At 38.3% G+C, this 17,203-nt stretch overlaps 2 protein-coding genes across 2 annotated transcripts; one reads left to right on the top strand and one right to left on the bottom strand.

Moving 5' to 3' along the window:
- The first annotated feature begins 1 nt into the window (after nucleotide 1).
- Nucleotides 2-3,013, top strand: LOC135139153 (facilitated trehalose transporter Tret1-like). Its single transcript, XM_064069278.1, has 3 exons — nucleotides 2-175; nucleotides 220-634; nucleotides 2,064-3,013. Exons 1-3 carry the CDS (start codon nucleotides 131-133, stop codon nucleotides 2,987-2,989), a joined length of 1,386 nt encoding a protein of 461 aa, XP_063925348.1. The 5' UTR covers nucleotides 2-130; the 3' UTR covers nucleotides 2,990-3,013.
- Nucleotides 3,014-15,826: 12,813 nt separating this feature from the next.
- On the bottom strand, nucleotides 15,827-17,191 carry LOC135139047 (elongator complex protein 5). Its single transcript, XM_064069131.1, has 5 exons — nucleotides 16,948-17,191; nucleotides 16,575-16,892; nucleotides 16,368-16,525; nucleotides 16,136-16,317; nucleotides 15,827-15,960 (listed from the first exon to the last, which is right to left on the bottom strand). Exons 1-5 carry the CDS (start codon nucleotides 17,000-17,002, stop codon nucleotides 15,867-15,869), a joined length of 807 nt encoding a protein of 268 aa, XP_063925201.1. The 5' UTR covers nucleotides 17,003-17,191; the 3' UTR covers nucleotides 15,827-15,866.
- Between the last annotated feature and the right edge of the window lie 12 nt (nucleotides 17,192-17,203).

The following is a 17,203-nucleotide window of genomic DNA, read 5'->3' as shown; positions in this document are numbered from 1 at the left end:
TATCTCCTTCACAATCCTAATCCAAGTGCGGTCCAACAATACGCTATAAATTAACAGCGATTAACTTTAATCAAGATAATTGTCACTCTGCACACCAACCTCTAATTACTCAGTTCGACCAAAACTCACCATGAAAATACTCGACCACACACGATTTTCACCACCCCTGAGACAAGTAAGTCACAAGCTTTAAATCTTCATCTTTTAACACCATTTTAGACGTACGTAGCCTTCGGTCCGATCCTTATCACCACCAGTTTGGGAATGACCGAAGGCTTCTCTGCAATCCTGCTGCCGCAACTCAACGCTACCTCTCTTCACATAGACGAAGAAATGTCGTCGTGGATAGCTTCGATGGCGGCGTTACCCATGGCCTTGGGGTGCATTTTGGGAGGGATTCTCATGGAGAAAATTGGCAGGAAGGGTACACATATGCTTACTTGTGTGCCCTGTGTGTTGGGATGGATGGTGCTGTATTTTGCGAACAGTATAGGGATGATTTTGGCTGGGAGGTTCTTGACAGGATTCTGTGTGGGGCTTCTGGGGCCTCCGACGGGGGTGTATATGAGTGAGACATCAGAACCGAAGTATAGGGGATTTCTTTTGGCAGCGATAAGTTTCGCTATAGCACTAGGTAAGCACACGTAAAATTTTATTATTAATGTTCAACAGAATGCTATATGTTATAAGTAAATTTATCTATGTAATAATCCAAACTCTTGCTCAAAATGCACGGCGAACCGCTAAATAAAATATAAATTTAGCCCGAAATGTTATTTAGTGCACTAAAATAATTTTTTCACATTTACAAATATAAATTATTTGGTGATCTTATTAAAGATTTTATAATATCTATATAATGTTAATTTCACAGAGTGTACGTTATTTTGTTGAAAATCTAAAAGTATTAAACAATACATAAAGTACGTTTTTTTAAGTCAACGTCCACAAACACCCTTGACATAGCAAAATAGCAATCTTCAATGTTTAAAAAAATATCCGAAAGTTTGTGTCATAATTATCAAAACTAACTTTTTTATTTCGCTCCATTTGTATCAAAGGTATCAAAACTTACATCTAAAGATGTTGTGTCTTGGAAATAAGCGAAGACCAAATCATGACTCATTTAGACGTTTTGTTTACACCGTTGCCATGGAAACCGCGCCTCTAGTCGCTGTATTTGGCTGGGATCCTTGTGATTTATCATTCCATTCATATTTTTTGGATTTGCATATACAGGGTGACTCAAAAAAATTAATGAATGCGTGAATTTATTTAATTGATTTAATTAAATTTTTTATCAAAATGTATTTGCTCATCTCTCCTAAAAAATTGATGACGTCACGTTAAATGTGTCAAAGTTCGCTACTTCACGATCGATTCCACTCCAATATGCAAGAGAAGAGATCGCCCACTTTTCTTGCTTTAACCAATTTTTGACACGGAATTATTATTGTTCCCAGTTAAAATTGATGAATACGATCTTCTCCGGATTAAACGTAACCAAAAACTATTCTAGCTACCCGCTACCTGTGCCTTAATTAAAAACACCTTTTTTCACTAGCAGCCTGGACGCATGCAAATGTTGACTCATTTAGTGGTAGCAAATTCAACTTTTGCTACCACGGGTTCAAAAAGAAAAATTGAGGTTATGTACGCAATGTTTGATGTGATTATTTCTTAAAAAATGAACAAATGTGTGCTACAAACATTACTTGAGTATACGCATGGTAGTTGGTAGACGGTAGAAGATAAAATGATTAACTCAGCGACAAGTATAAACGGTTTTCTTTGCGTTGAAGATTTAGATCAAGTTTGATTAGAAATCAAAACAAAATCATATTGCGTCAAAAAATTGAACGTTTATTTTTCAGTTTATTGTCTTATGGTTTCTACTAGTGAAAAAAATAGTATATTAACCACGGTTGCAAAGCCACTTCTAGACCTCGCACTTAGAGCCCTCTACGCTGCGCGTCTCGGGTTCTAATTTGCGCTCGGTCTAGAATGCTTGGCTCTGCAACCTTGGCTAATAATATACTATTTGTCAACTCTCTATTTTCCAGGCCTTTTTCTGTCCCACCTCATCGGAACTTTCATCAGCTGGCAAAACACAGCCTTGGCCTGCTGCTCCTTCCCCATCATCTGCATCATCTGCATGATTTTCGCTCCCGAATCGCCCACATGGTTAGCAAAAATGGGCCGAATCGAAGAGGCCAAAGCCGCCTTCCGCTGGTGTCGAGGAGACTGCGACGAAGCCACTAAAGAACTCGACGTCCTAATCAACCGACAAACCCTCCTGAACATAGAAGAAAAGAAGAACTTTCTTGAAATTATCAAAGACTTGCAGAAACCCGAGTTCACCAAACCGCTGGTTATCATAGTGATTTTTTTCATTACCTGCCAGTGGGCTGGTCTTAACGCCATTACTTTCTATTCAGTGTCCATTATCCAGCTAACACTTGGAGGTACATTCGACGAGTACCTAGCAATGTTAATTATAGACACCATCCGCGTTTTCATGTCGATCTTTGCTTGCATCCTTCTAAAGAAATTAGGGAGAAGACCCTTAGCTATTATTAGTGGAACAGGAACTTTCGTATCTCTTTTTATACTTAGTTCTTTTACCTTCGCTGTTAAGTTTTATCCTGGTATATCTGCATATACGTTCGTTCCGTTGATTTCATTGATTACGTATGTGGCGTTTATCACGGTGGGGTTTGTACCGTTACCGTGGACCATGATGGGTGAAGTGTTTCCTCTGGCAAATCGAGGAATGGGAAGTGGGATTTCGGCTCTTTCTGCTTATGTAGCGTTCTTTTCGGTAGTTAAAACTACACCTTCGATGTTTGGACGGTTTGGACCAGAAGGCAGTTTTTTTATTTATGGAATGTTGGCACTTGTTGGTACCATCATTTTGATTTTATTTTTACCCGAAACGAAGGATAAGCCATTGTATCAAATCGAAGACAATTTTAAAAGGAAAAAATAAAGATGTTTACTGTTTATGTGTGAAGGAATTAGATTTTTTTGTAACTTACACAACCACAAAATGTAATAATAATAAGTAATATTTGGTATCATATTTCCAGTAATACTGAAGTCATTTGTTTTGGACTTTAAGACGTCCCTGTAGGAAAAACTAGCATCAAGAAGCTTTTCAGCAACTCCTTTTATCCTCCAAATGTCATATGTACTGGATTTAAAAGGTTGTATGTTCACCTCAGTTACTCCAGAAAACTGTGTCACACCTCTTTCGTACCTGTGTGTAAAACTCTACATGGTTAAGACTAACTCAGAACCTTCCAAGCAGGTTTGTCTGAATAACATGTCACTTCAAATCAGGCATACATGAGGAAATTATTAGTGCAGTAGTAGGTATTAAAATACCCAAATAATAACACTTTCAAGAGATCTTGAATTTAAAAATACCAAAAAGAGATTTAATTCTAAAAGACTGAAATAAAACGGTACGAGTTGCTCCATACTTGTCTGGAGGTCCCAGCATCATTCGTAGCCGTGGTGGATAAACTCATTATGTTTCCAAAGTAATACGAAAATTAAGAAACTTTTCACTACCCCTCGAGTCCAACCCAAATAGAATCGACACCATTTGGTCTTGGTGCTTAAAAGCTGCCCAAAACAGGTATGGAGTGGTATGGACTTCCACTACTGGTTATCGGGCCGACGGATGTTTAGTGTCCGAGGGACTGCTGGACGCTGTTAAGGAATACCCCTTAGGTCCTGGACCTGTGAAGGGCGGTTTCAGGAAGTGAAAGGTAAATTAGAACCGAAAGTGTTCGCTCCATAGCGTCTATTAATACGCAACTAATACAGGTCATAGGGGATGTGACTAGATAGCCAATCGTAGCATAGGTAAGTCTTATCTACGGACACGTACTTAACTAAACGCTAGGCAATAATAAACGAACAGTAAGCGACAATAAACATAAACATTGAGAGATGGGAAATATAAACAATAAACTAGGCGAAGTATAGTGAATCAGGCCGCGAACTCTTATGGTTGGAGTATAAACGTTATACTTAAATAACGGGGGGCGGGGATTGGTAAGTCACGCGTGTTTATTGGTGTCATGGAGCTTAACGCAGGTGGAAGAGTTATTCCAGTCGTTCGTAGTGGATGGGAGTTATGCTCGAGAGCAAAATTTCTGGGCGAGAACTTGCACTGTATGGTATGAGGGTCCCAGGTCAAGGACGTACAAATTAATTTGATACTGGGCCTCGAGGATTTGACGGACGAGCTTCATCGTGCTTACAAAGCAAGGACGCACATGTAACCGATAATCGCGGCATTGCAAGGGCAGAATAATGTTGACCAGCACAATTATCTAGGCCAGTGGTGCAACGAAGTGAATTTTCGCGAGCCGGATACCGGGACGCGTACCGAGAAAGTTGGGGACGAATCCGCGATCGCCGCGTAAACGCGGCTGAAAAAGGGGATTCTTTTTCGAAGCCTTGAAGAGCGAAGTGCTGTGGCGGAGAAAAGAGTTTTAGAAGTGCAGAGCCCTATGAGAACCGTCCACCGTAAGTACCTACGTACCGGTTTTGAATCGCCGCCCCCAAGTGGAAAACCGTACCGCCGTCACCGTCAAAAGTCGAAACCGTCGAGCACGCGTCGTGTTCCGCCACCGCGTTCCTCTTTTGGGTCGCCATACCGTTCCCGCGCAACTTCCCGTTTCAAGGTCGCCGCCCCCAGGTCCAGGAGGAGTCCATCTTCAAGGAAGTCGCCGTCAAGGAGGGAACGACCGTGTCGGACGTTTCATTCTTATTCTTTTTGTTTATTTACTTTGTTTTGTAGTTCTTTAAGATTAGCCGTAAGATTTATTATTATTTTAGCCGTGTAGCCGATTTATTGTAAAATGTTTCTTTCCGAGATCCGTATCTCCGGCTTGAGAGCAACTCCGGTGGCGCCCAAGCAACCGCCCCTCCCGACCGAAGGCGCCACCCCCGGTGGCGTGAAGGCGTCCCCATAAGCCCAGGTCGGCGAGACGTGTTTTTATTTCACCGGCAATAGTCGGCCCCAGGGCTTGACACCGAGGCACGCCCCTCCCACATGTTATCGAAGAAATTCCGGACCGTCACCGTACCGTCCCGCCGGAATTTCGTCGTAGTGGTGACTTACTTGATAAAGCCAACAGATTAAGCAGCGACCTGAAGGTCGGAGTAGATTCGGCGGAGCGGTTTTTCAACCACGTAACGACGGAGGCTGGCGAAAGCTCTTGGAGCTGCTTCTACCTGACGACGGAAATTGGATATCAAGACCCAACTGGGCTCTTAGACGTACCAACCAAATGGCATTCTACTCAACTCCATTAATTCAGTTCTAATGCTAATTTCTATTTATAGGAGTTTCAGGTCGTGAGAACGCGTTGGTGGAGACAAGTTTCCCACACTTTTTAGCTGTTAGCTTGAGCGCCGGTCTCTTGCTGCACCCAGGTCATCTACGATTTTAATTGACACTGAAGATTGGTTGGATATTTTACACCTAGATTTGGCGTTGGCACAAAAAAGTGTGGTTTCTAATCATATAAGATCAAGGAATGTGTTGTAACTTAATTCTTGGACGAAAGTCTAGGTAGACAAGAAACCAAGGTGATTTTAATGATGGGATTTTCGGTCCGCCATACCGCCTGCCGACAGATCGCCAGGCTTATTAAGACTCGAAGTCAAGGTCCACAAGTACCCGTAGAACTCAGGAGCGCGATGCACTGCATCGTACGGTTCTCACAAATCAGCTGTATACATGAAAATGTAAAAACGTCTGACCCGATGCAGAACACTTGTATTCTGGTGAAGCTCTACCTGCGCGTTGGGGAGCTATTCGACTAGTATGATATCTAGACAGAATTAACTCAATAGTTGTGGGGTTGCCATCCACCACCGAATTAGGTAGTCGCTCTTTTCACGTACTTATAAAGGGTTGCAAATCAAAATTGCCCACGTATCTAACAAGCTAAACAACCTCAGCTCCGATGGGTAGCGAGTGAAAAGCGTATCCTGGGACTTTGAGAGCTTAAACAATCTGTGAGGAATTAAAGTCCATGAGGCGGAGCCTTTAAGCAGCGGGTACCTCAAAGTTTGCAAGGCAGTGAGGCTCTGGCAAAGATTTATCAGTACCCCGGGGCGGACTTCAAGCTCCACCGAACGGGTGCCGTCCTCCAATGTTAATCCATTCGAGGGGGTGATGTAAAGTTTCTTCATGATGGTTTTCCCTTCGGTACCGATTACCAGAGATATCATGTCTTTCGCGTCTCTCATTCTGTAGGGTGTGTAGCACCTCTTATGTATGGTTCTGTATAGAACTAGTTGAAATAGTTCAATTTTCAGAGATGCAAATGCCCAATTTTGAGAATGGGCTGATTTATGAAAATGTACAATGTCCGTATGTTCGACAGGTACAGATAAAACACAGATTGAACCTCAATTTACGAAATTTAGCAAATCTTGAGGCTCATACCGTTAGATGAAAAGTTAATCCGTTGGGTGAGAAACTGCACACCTTATTACCATAGCGCCTTTCAGTGCCAGGGCTCTATGAAGGTATAATACTGACTCAGAGAGAGTTCCAGGAAAATTGCACGGTCCAGGCATCAATATGGGAATTAGATCCCTTCTTTCGATCTCGAGTATTAGAAATATGTCCGTTTTTTCCCTAGGGCCTGCTGTGTTGTGCCTCAACAGGCGCATAACAAGTTATATTACTTATGCCCTTCCTGCTTTTGCTCGCGAGTTTACGACAATTCTGTCTAAATCGACATCAAGTCGAAGGCCAAACTACTGGCTTGGATCGCATTACGGACCTGCTGTGTTGTCGTGACCAAATGTTGCAGCATTTGGACCCTAACAAAATTATTTATTTGGGTGTAGCCGCATTTCCTTGGAAATAGAAGAGCTAAACTGCATGTGGAGGAAAAGGTAAAAACTACAATCATTATAAAAAGAAAATGATTAAATATATGTTAGGAAAATGGCAAAAATAAGACATAAAGCTGAACTTACATAACTAAAACATGCATGATTGTAATACTTAGAAACGCTACGCAATTGTGTTCCATTAACAAAAATCTTAAAACCAGCTAAAATAATCCATGAAACTGATTAATATTAATCCTAAAAAATCCACTAATAACTTCATGCGATTAAAAACTTAAGAATAACCTACTAAATTCCTAAATATGTGCGATACCTTCTAAAAATAATAATAATACATGTGTGATAACTAAACTACGAAAACTGCAAGATATGAATTCGAGTAATGCATTTTATCATTTAATAAACTATAACTGGTATTTACACGATAGGTAAGTACTATCAAAACTGCTAAAAACAAAAAAAAAACAATGTGGTGACCGAATTTGAATCAAATTTTCGCGCTGAAATGAATTCACAGCGGCGCGAAATCACATTTGAATAATTTGAATTTGAAAGAAAAAATGCAATCAAAAAATCGTTAAACATAGGCTTGGGGGTAGTTCTGCATGTTTTAGTTAAAGGGCGGTAGTCGGGTTGGTAGACAGAGGGCAGCATGTTGAAAGCGTCAGTCTAGGTGTGTTTTTGTGAATGTAACCACGTGGTACGACCTGGTTTAAATTATTTGGTTTCGTAGTTGATAAAAGGGAAGAAGCTTTTGTTTAACGACAATTAATCGTAACGATGAGATGGCGCCCAGTATTCTCCAATCCGCGCGGCTAATTCTTGCGGCCTTTTAATCGAAAAACATGCGATCTTCCGACGCGGACCACCTGGTGTAATTTGTTTTATTGTTTGTAAATTCACCAATCAAGTTAGTTCTTCTTAACCGTCAGCTAGTGCTAACACCATTTAACACTCAGGATTATTTAAATAAACCACTTGCTAGAAGATTTCATGAAATTCACTTAGTCAGAATAACAATTCTTTATTTAACAAGTTATAAATAAGTTTCTGGATGCATATACGTTAGTGTTACATTATAACACATTTTAATTCTTCACGCAAGATTGCTAATAGTTCATTTACGGCAGTTAAATTAACAAAATTCATTGTACTGTGAACTGACGGGGAGTTGAAATAATTTCTTCCCTTAGGGGGATATCGTCGTTATTATCATCGTTATCATGATTACATCACTGAGGTATATTCTCACAACGCTAAAGATTGATTACATCACTGAGGCATGTCCCCACAACGCTAAAGATTGATTACATCATCGAGCCATTTCCTCGCAACGTTAAAGTTTACACCATCGGGGTACTTCCTCGCAACGTTAAAATTTACATCATCGAGGCATTTCCTCGCAACGTCAAAATTTACATCACCGAGACGCTTTTTCTCCCAACGATGACTGGATATTTTTGTGTTTATTTATTATGTGTCTTGTTAGGGTAACCAGTTCACGGTATTCTAAACTCTCAAAGTAAATTGTTTTTTTGAACTAACCAATCACTTGGTTCATGATATAATTTGACATAATGTAAACTCTTTGTTTAAATCGTTGATAAAATGTGGCAAATATTAATCTCATGTAAATTTTATTAACTTTGTAATTTTTCACCGCATACAATATTTCTCATCTCACAATCTTAACCTCAGTAATTTTCTTTGTTGTATAATTTTTATTGAACGTAAATTTTCATTCTCTGCAGTTTTAACCTCACATAATATTTTTATTTGCACAAGTTTATCTCACACCAGATCTTTTGTTTTATAAATCTTTGCTAGTTTTGTTTTGTAAATATTTTGTTGATGAATGTTTCGATCGTATAAATTATCTGATGTCAAATTTTAATCTCACATAAGACTTATTTGTTGTTTAAAATTTCACAAAATTGTATCGACAATTTAAATGTTGTTTATTGCTCTTTGAAACTTTAACACTTGTTCAGTTGTCGATAATATTAGAGTCATAAGATTTGGAACATTTAAAATGGAACTGAGGTTAAATAACACCGAAACACGTAGCAGAAGCGTAGGGCGCGGCTCCTAGTGGGGGGCTAGCGGGATATTGTCGCGCCATCTGCACAAAGGATGCAGGCTTTGAATATATTCAGTGGGAACGGTCTGGACGATGAGACGTTATCAGCTTGTTTATAGCCGTGACTTCCGATCTCTAATTTTCGACCGTAATGGCCTGGTTAGGACGGCATGTTCGTAATGGAGAGATGTTTTGCGGTAGGCTTGCAATAAATAGAATCACCGTCGCGGGGGAGAACGGCTCCGGCCGGGCGCCCCAAACTCCGCTTATGCTAGAACGCCCCATATTTTTGTTGTACTCCTGTTGACTGCCGTAACTTTAAATTTGACGCCACACGCCCGTAATAACTTGTGTATTTGCATCCAGTTACTTTATTTCAGATTTTGCTTTGTTTTTATTAAATTTGTTATATTCAAACATTTGCATTGATTCAAAATATAAACGTAGGGTTTTTGCACTTGTTCGATTTCCCATACCTATGTGTATGTCAACTCGCAGTTGTCTCTTTCTTTCATATTTTTATGTGTTTCATTTGCGATATATTGTATGTGAGTGAATAAACCATAGGGCGTTTTTGGGGCTGAGGAATGAAGGCGAGATGGCCAGCCACGTGTCGCCCGCGCTCGCAGATTCTTTTCCTCCTAGAGAGGGGGTGCGATTTTAGCCCCCTCCCAAAAATTTTGTCTATTATTTCTTGCGCTCTCTATTCGCACGTATGAAAGAACGCCTTCCCACAATTTTTCAAGAAAAAAAAAAAAACAAACACAACATGGTTCCTTTTGGTTAGACCAGTGGTTCGCAAACTTTTATTATTGATGGCACCCTAAAATATTAAACAAAATTTGACGGCACCCCTCCAAGAACAGTTTTAATTGTAACTAATTTATTATCAAAAACACTTTATCACATGATTGTATAATATGGAATTGATGTTAAGATTGTTTTATAAATATTTTTTCCATAATTTAAGCTTGTCTTTTAAAGCCAAAACTTTTTCACTGGAGGTTAAAATATTTTCATTTCTACCTTGCATACTTGAATTTACATATTTTATTTAAGTGTTCAAAAATATTAGTTAAATATGCTAGTTTTGCACACCAAACGTGGTCTTGAAGGAGGTCAAAAAATTGTTCAATATTTTCTGATTCAAAAAACGTTTATATCTGTTTTCTTAATTCCCAAAATCGAGAAAGAACACGGCCTTTAGATAGCCATCTTACTTCAGTGTGAAGAAAATTAACATGTTCAGAACACATTTTCCATTACTAAACAGTTGTACCATATTAATAAAATCAGATCATCAATTATTATTTTTTAAAGTTGGTTTTGTGCTTATATTTATTAAAATCATTATAAAATTTTCACGGCACCCTCCTGGGGGTTCCGCGGCACCCCAGTGTGCCGCGGCACCCAGTTTGCGAACCACTGGGTTAGACGATCACAGCCAAGGCCAAATTTTGAATTTTTTAATTTTTCGTGGGCCTTTCAAGGAGACCTTCCCCTGAGAATAAAAATAAATAAAAGTAACCGGATTAAAACATGGACTTAAATCTACGGTAATTATGAAAATTCAACATTCAAAAAGAGAGATAAGTAGTTATTATTACTTTAATTAATTCGCTAAATACGCCGGGTGCGAACACTTGTTCACGAGAAAATCACTGGTTATAGGGTAGTCAGATGAAAGCAAAAATGGATAGCCAGGGCCTTTCAGTGAAGCTAAACGCTGAGAAAATAAGTACCATAAAAGCTCTAAAGTAGTCTAAAGTATGGTGAAATCATTAAATCCGCATGAAATGCGAGGTTTCCCAAAACTATCGCAAAAAAATAATCAGAAGACGGAATCATATTGGACGCTAATAAACTAAAAAAAAATATCAATTATTGCAAAGGAATCAGATTAAAATAGTTCCGTGGAAACGTTGGATTAATTTTCATAAAAGGCGATCTGTAAATTATCAGAAAATCCTACCCGACTACCAAAAGCCTGACGCACGGCCGAGAGTACCGCCCACAAACGAGAACATCAAATTCCGTTAACGCTAAAAATTCCTTCTGCCCCGGCACTATCTGTTCACACCAAACGCATCGGAAAACACCGACAAAACGCATAAATTAAACTGTTAATAGGTACGACCGAAGTCGAGAACACATTAGGGTAGGTAGCGAGAGCGAGATAAGTGAAGTGAGACTGAGGGTAGACTTACACCGATGCAGCATGGTAATTTTTCTGACTTCTTCTTAGTCTCATCAATTTTTTTTAAGTCCGGATTTCTTCAAAATTCAGCCAAAAATAGTGGAAAAATCGCAACCAGACGGTCAGGGATGAATATCGCTTTCTGCGCCACTGCTTTTATAGGGATTTTTGCCCATTTATTTCGTCTTCCGCGACATTAGCGAGCAATAAAAAAGCTTAAGTTATGGTTTGTCTGGGACGTGACTTTAGGTCTTATTTTGCTGTTTTATAAGGTTTAGTTTGGTTTGAATAGGATTTCGACTCTGATGGATTTACGCGAGTTCGGCGTCAGATTAACTCGTATTGTTTTAGTTTTGGTATGAATTCTAATGAAAGTAATTGCAATTGGCGGTTTTTATGGGTGTACAGTTCTGCGTATGTTGTTTGCAATGTCTGACAAGCGCAATGGTATTTGATATTTGCAAATATGCGAATTTTGTTCTTACGTTTGGGGACTGGTGGTCGATTCTGATTGTCTGTTTGAATGGTACTACATGCAGATTTGGACATGTGTGTTAAGTAATTAAGATTTGCAAATTTGCGAATTTTGTTTTTATGTTCTGGGGATTTGTCTTTCGTCTTTTTGTTGCGATTTTCCATTGAACTGATTTAGTTACGGCCCGTCACAGTGTTATTAATTCCATGCAAATACGTGTTCCATTTAAGAATAAGATGGTACAGGGTAAGTAACTGCCTCTATTTTCTGTACGACGGTAAAATTTACCCAGTTCGATTTTTCGGATTCGAAAAAGCTGCTAGTGTGCTACGAAGTCCAAACGTCGTTGCAAAATGATGCTGTATTCAATTTTTTTTTTTTTGTATTTCTTGAGGCAGTATGTCTCTTAGTAGTTTGTGGAAAACGAGGAAAAATGTCACAGCTGGAATTGGGATTCGGACCCACCGTTTCCCACTTGCCGGAAGAGTGTATTCTATCACTTTCCACGTTGCACTGTGCCGCTACAGTACCTACTCCCTCCCCAGCCAACTCGAGTACGAAGGAAATAAGTTGTTGGCGTCGCTCCGACCACTCTTACGGTCGTAGATCCAATCCTGATCTGCGGACGTGTTGTCTGTCGATGATCACTAATGTGGAAAACGATGAAAAATTCCACTTGCTAGGTGGGTATTCTACCAACTGAACTATCCGGCGTTGGGATCTACCTCTCAGAAAAGTACAACGTAAGTATGCACTTTGTAACTGACGTTTGGGTTTATGAATGAAGTTCGAAGACAAACGAGAAGCAGTTTAGCCGACGATTTGGAATAAAAGGCGTTAAGTTAAACTGGAGAAACCTAATTTTCGGTTGGTCTAAACAAGTTAAACTGGAGAAACCTAATTTTCGATTGGTCTAAACAATTTAGAATTTTCTGTTGTGCATGCTGGGATAAACTCTGTAAAGATAATTTCTAATAAGTGGTTGGAAACCTGGCGATACTCCATCGCAATTACTGCGATCTTATAGATTTCTACCTGGTGGTGTTTCATTATTCTGGGAAGAGGCGTGACGCAAAGAACACTTACTTGTCGCAGAAAAAATTTCTATATTTCAAAGTCGTAATTCACGTTTACCACATTTAAAAACATTACTAAATTTTAAGAATTTCAAAATATGGTCTGTTACAAGCCGAGATACTTAATAAATCAAGACTGAAGGAAGAAAAAAAAAAGACTTTAACATCATATATTCGAAGTGTGAATAATAAATTTGCTGATATACATTTGAACTCTATGACCAGTATGACATCTTGATCCTCACGGAGACCTGGCTAAAAAATGATGTGTCTAATAATGAATTATTTGAACCGAATATTTTTAATGTCTATCGTAAGGATCGTGATCTTGCAGCAACGGACACTAGTCGAGGTGGAGGAGTACTGATTGCTGCTAAAAAGCATCTTCTAATTGAAACTACTATTGATCCTTACTCGCTTAATTCTGGCTTTGATGAGATCAGGCATATTGACATTTTAATTGCTAGGGTTAGACTAATGTATAAATCGGTATTTGTAATTGTCTTGTATATACCTCCTTCTGCCGTAGTTGATGATTATGCTCGTCTTTTTGAATGTCTATCTTCCATTAACCAATTATTCAGTGCTAACTTAATTGTTATAGGCGATATAAATATCTCCCAGTTCTATAGTTTCTCTAAGATGGGAGGTACATCAAATAACGCTATCAATGCCTGCATTAACTTTGCGGAATTTTTTAATCTTACGCAATGGAATGGTGACCTAAATCGTGATAATCGTCTCCTTGACCTTGTGTTTTCTAATTTTCATTGTTTTGTTTCTAACCCTGTTGAAATTTTAAGCACTGAGGATTCATATCATCCAGCGTTGTGTGCCGATTTGTCCTCCTAAAAAACTAGTAAAGGTGGCAACCCTTCTGGCATTTGTGGTGGATCCCGTAATTTCAGGAAAGCTGATCTTTCCTCATTGTATGAGTCTATGTTGAATACTGACTTCTCTTTTCTTGACGCGAGTGTTGATGTAAACAAGGTTGTTGATAACTTATATAAAAAATTAGAACCCTTATTTTCTTCATTTGTACCTATTAAGAGAAAACCTTCAAGGCCTTATCCTAATAATGGACACATTATTTCTAACTTAAAACTAAAGGAGAAAGCGTGGCAAAAATATAAACGAAATAAAACAACGGAATCCTACAATGCCTTAAAAAGCATACGCGCCACTGTAAAACTCTTAATTCGAACTTCCTACAAAGAATATTTGCAAAATATCACTTCTGATATTAAGAGAGATCCAAAAAAGTTTTGGACGTTTATTAAAAATAAATCGAATCATGCATGTATTCCAGCTAATATGGTTTACAATGATAACAAACTTTCCAACCTTCAACACATTGCTGATGCGTTTGCGCATTTTTTGCCAGGTCTTTTCATTCTGTTAGTGGCACCTCATTGAATACGTCTGTTGATAGTGATCTTGTGAGTGCGTTAAATCAAAATATATTAAATGTTAGAAAAATTAACGAGTCTGAAGTGCTTACAGCCATCAAGAAACTAAAGCCGACGTTAACCGCTGGGCCCGATGAGATTCCGTCATTCTTTGTGAAAGACTGTGGCATAATTTTAGCTCCTCCACTAACAGTTATATTCAATTTGATTCTGAGTAATTCAAAATTTCCTGACAAATGGAAGTTATCTAGGACTTTACCTATTCATAAAAAATGAAGCACTGCGGAAATCAGTGAATATAGGCCAATTGCTTTCATCAACAACTTTGCTAAAGTGTTTGAATTTGTAATGCATGCTCGCATCTTTTCGCATGTTTCGCAGCACTTGTCACCGATGCAGCATGGTTTCATTAAAGGAAGGTCGACTGTCACGAATTTGATGATCAAGACACAATATATCTCAGAAATGTTTGACAAACATCTTCAAGTTGATTGCATTTATTTGGATTTTAGCAAGGGTTTTGATCGCACTGATCATCGTATTCTACTGCAAAAACTGGAGAGTTTTGGCTTTTCCGACGGTTTGCTTAGTGTCTTTAAATCTTATCTAAGCAACAGATATCAGTATGTATTTTGTAACAGTTGCTCCTCACGTCAGTTTCCACAGACATCTGGTGTACCGCAGGGCTCGGTCTTGGAACCATTGTTGTTTATAATGTATATCAATGACATTATAGATGTTTTGGACGTTCCTTCCTTGCTTTATGCAGATGATTTGAAAATCTTTTTTCGCGTACAATCATCTTTGGATTGTATTCGTCTGCAAGACAACTTGAATCGTGTGTTGCTATGGTCGAAAAAAAAACAATTTGCTGTTAAACGCCGATAAATGCATCGTCAAGTCATATTCGATTAAACTTTCAAATGTTGTATACAACTACGTCTTGGATCAAAGAGTCCTGCAACGCCCTGATTATGTATGTGACTTGGGTGTCACATATGATGCTGAATTAAGTTTCCACGAACACTATGAGGTTTTCTCGACAACGGCGCATAAATCATTAAGGTTTGTTGTTCGCAACGCGACGGAATTTAAAGACCTTGATGTTCTAAGGCTTCTCTTTTTATCATACGTCAGATCCGTCTTGGAGTATGCGTCGGTGGTATGGAGCCCTTTTTATCAAACCTACATTTCTCTGTTGGAAAAAACGCAGCGTCGATTCTTAAAATTCTTGTCATATATCTGTGATGGTGTTTACCCTACAAGAGAAATTCCAAATGATATACTGTTACGTAGATTTGGCTATCAGAGTTTGGTCTGCAGGCGAAAAGCAGGTTCTATCTTAATGTTACATAATATTTTAAATTATCATATCAAATGTGAAGATCTTCTTAAGATCCTAAAGCTACGTGTGCTAAAACCAGGTTTAAGATCATATTTTTTGTTGCATATGCCTGTCCCAAGAACAAACATATTGAAATCGTCTCTGGTTTATCAAATGCTTCAAAACTATAGAGAGGTGGAATCGGAAATTGATATATTTTTAGTACTTCGCCAGCAAAAATTAAGCAGTTTTTCAGTGTCTAACTATATATTTACTTAGTTGTTTTTGCCTTTATTTTCTAGTTTTTATTCCTCAGTAATTGGGCTCTCAGCCTGTTGAGGGATTACTCATAATAATATTAATAATAATAATAATAAAAATAATAATATATTTATTTACCAACAACCATATAAACTAAATATCAAGATCATCATCAGGGTCTTCTTCATCCCAATCGTCTATATCGTCGAACGCGTAATGGATTTTTCCATCAGAACTGTTAGTTTCCCTGTAACGTTACATAAATTATGAACAGATGATGCTTAAAATAAGTATAAGTATGACCAATTTTTTTCACATATGTTCACTCATCAGTAAGAGTGACAGTAGTAACTTTTGCTTTCTTAGTGTGGCAACAATTAAAAAAAAATGACAATATCATTGGGACTAATAGCTTTACTTACTTTGGCAAATAAGGCAAAACTAAATTACTCCTTGACTCTTTATCCTTCTCTGAAAGTCCTATTTTAAACGTTGACATGTTTTCTGGATTGATTTGTTCAACAGTTTCACGAATAACATCCTTGTCTGGTTTCTTAATTGGCTGTGTTATAAATTTGCCAGAATCACAGTAATACTCCTCAAGCTACAACGTTTCAGTTATTGGTTGTTATGCACATTAACTCAGAATAAAACCTGTTTAATAATCTTCCGTTGACTTTTTTTATACGTGTATAAGACTCTTTTAGGTTGCAATTCCATATGTAATGTCGACAAGTGTTGGAAATACTGAATGACTTTATCCCGATCTTCTAACAAATCTGTATGCAACACTGTAATAATCTGTTGAACATCTAAAATCCCCACAATTACCAACCACACAAAATTCGCTGTACAACTTACTTTTCTTATTTTTAATATCAGTGAAAGTTTGATATGCCCCCAATAATCCATACCTGTATAAAACGTGTACCAACGAATCAATAACAACCACGCAATTCTCCTCAAGGTTTGAAATCACAGTTTCCATATCCGATGTAGTCAAAGACATCCAATTGCGTAGATCGCTTGTAAAGTCATGACATTCGCTACCAGGATGCTTATTCTTAATTTGATTAAAGTTACGCTCAAATACGAACAAATGGGTGCGATAATCTTGTTTATTCTCATGATTTTTGAGTAAGTATTCTAGAATTTCGCCACCTTTAGCTGTCACTGAATCTAGACAAACAAAATTACAGTAAGGGATAAAATAAGAACCAAAGGGGTGACTCACCCTCTATTAGTACGAATTTTGTGTAAGGTAGCGTGTTTAAGTACGTTGTTAACATTTTGTAAACAGGGAAATGCTGCAGACTTAAAAATTAGGTTATGTTGTGGGCGTAAGGGTTGCCAACTAGTGTGACATTTGAGAATCAATATTTCTGTATAATTTATTCGTTACACTTATTTCTACACATGGATGTACGTCCATTGTTTCAGTATAACAATAAAAAATTAAGTCTGAACTAGCCCTTAGCGTAATTTATAAC

This window comes from Zophobas morio, unplaced genomic scaffold (genome assembly GCF_036711695.1).
Source record: "Zophobas morio isolate AGI-343-1 ecotype UQ-CSIRO unplaced genomic scaffold, CSIRO_AGI_Zmor_V1 ptg000030l, whole genome shotgun sequence".
Classification (NCBI taxonomy): Eukaryota; Metazoa; Arthropoda; class Insecta; order Coleoptera; family Tenebrionidae; genus Zophobas; species Zophobas morio.
The sequence above is the reverse complement of the archived record's forward strand: the minus strand, read 5'-3'. Positions and strand labels throughout refer to the sequence as shown.

Excerpts from the sequence above, each read along its gene's own strand:
- LOC135139153 (XM_064069278.1), top strand. The coding sequence starts at position 131 with ATGAAAATACTCGACCACACACGATTTTCACCACCCCTGAGACAA. Across the intron at positions 176-219 it reads TTTCACCACCCCTGAGACAA|ACGTACGTAGCCTTCGGTCC; the intron begins GTAAGTCACAAG and ends ACACCATTTTAG. Across the intron at positions 635-2,063 it reads AAGTTTCGCTATAGCACTAG|GCCTTTTTCTGTCCCACCTC; the intron begins GTAAGCACACGT and ends TCTATTTTCCAG.
- LOC135139047 (XM_064069131.1), bottom strand. The coding sequence starts at position 17,002 with ATGTTAACAACGTACTTAAACACGCTACCTTACACAAAATTCGTACTA. Across the intron at positions 16,318-16,367 it reads AACGGAAGATTATTAAACAG|CTTGAGGAGTATTACTGTGA; the intron begins GTTTTATTCTGA and ends GAAACGTTGTAG. Across the intron at positions 15,961-16,135 it reads GTTTTGCCTTATTTGCCAAA|GGAAACTAACAGTTCTGATG; the intron begins GTAAGTAAAGCT and ends GTAACGTTACAG.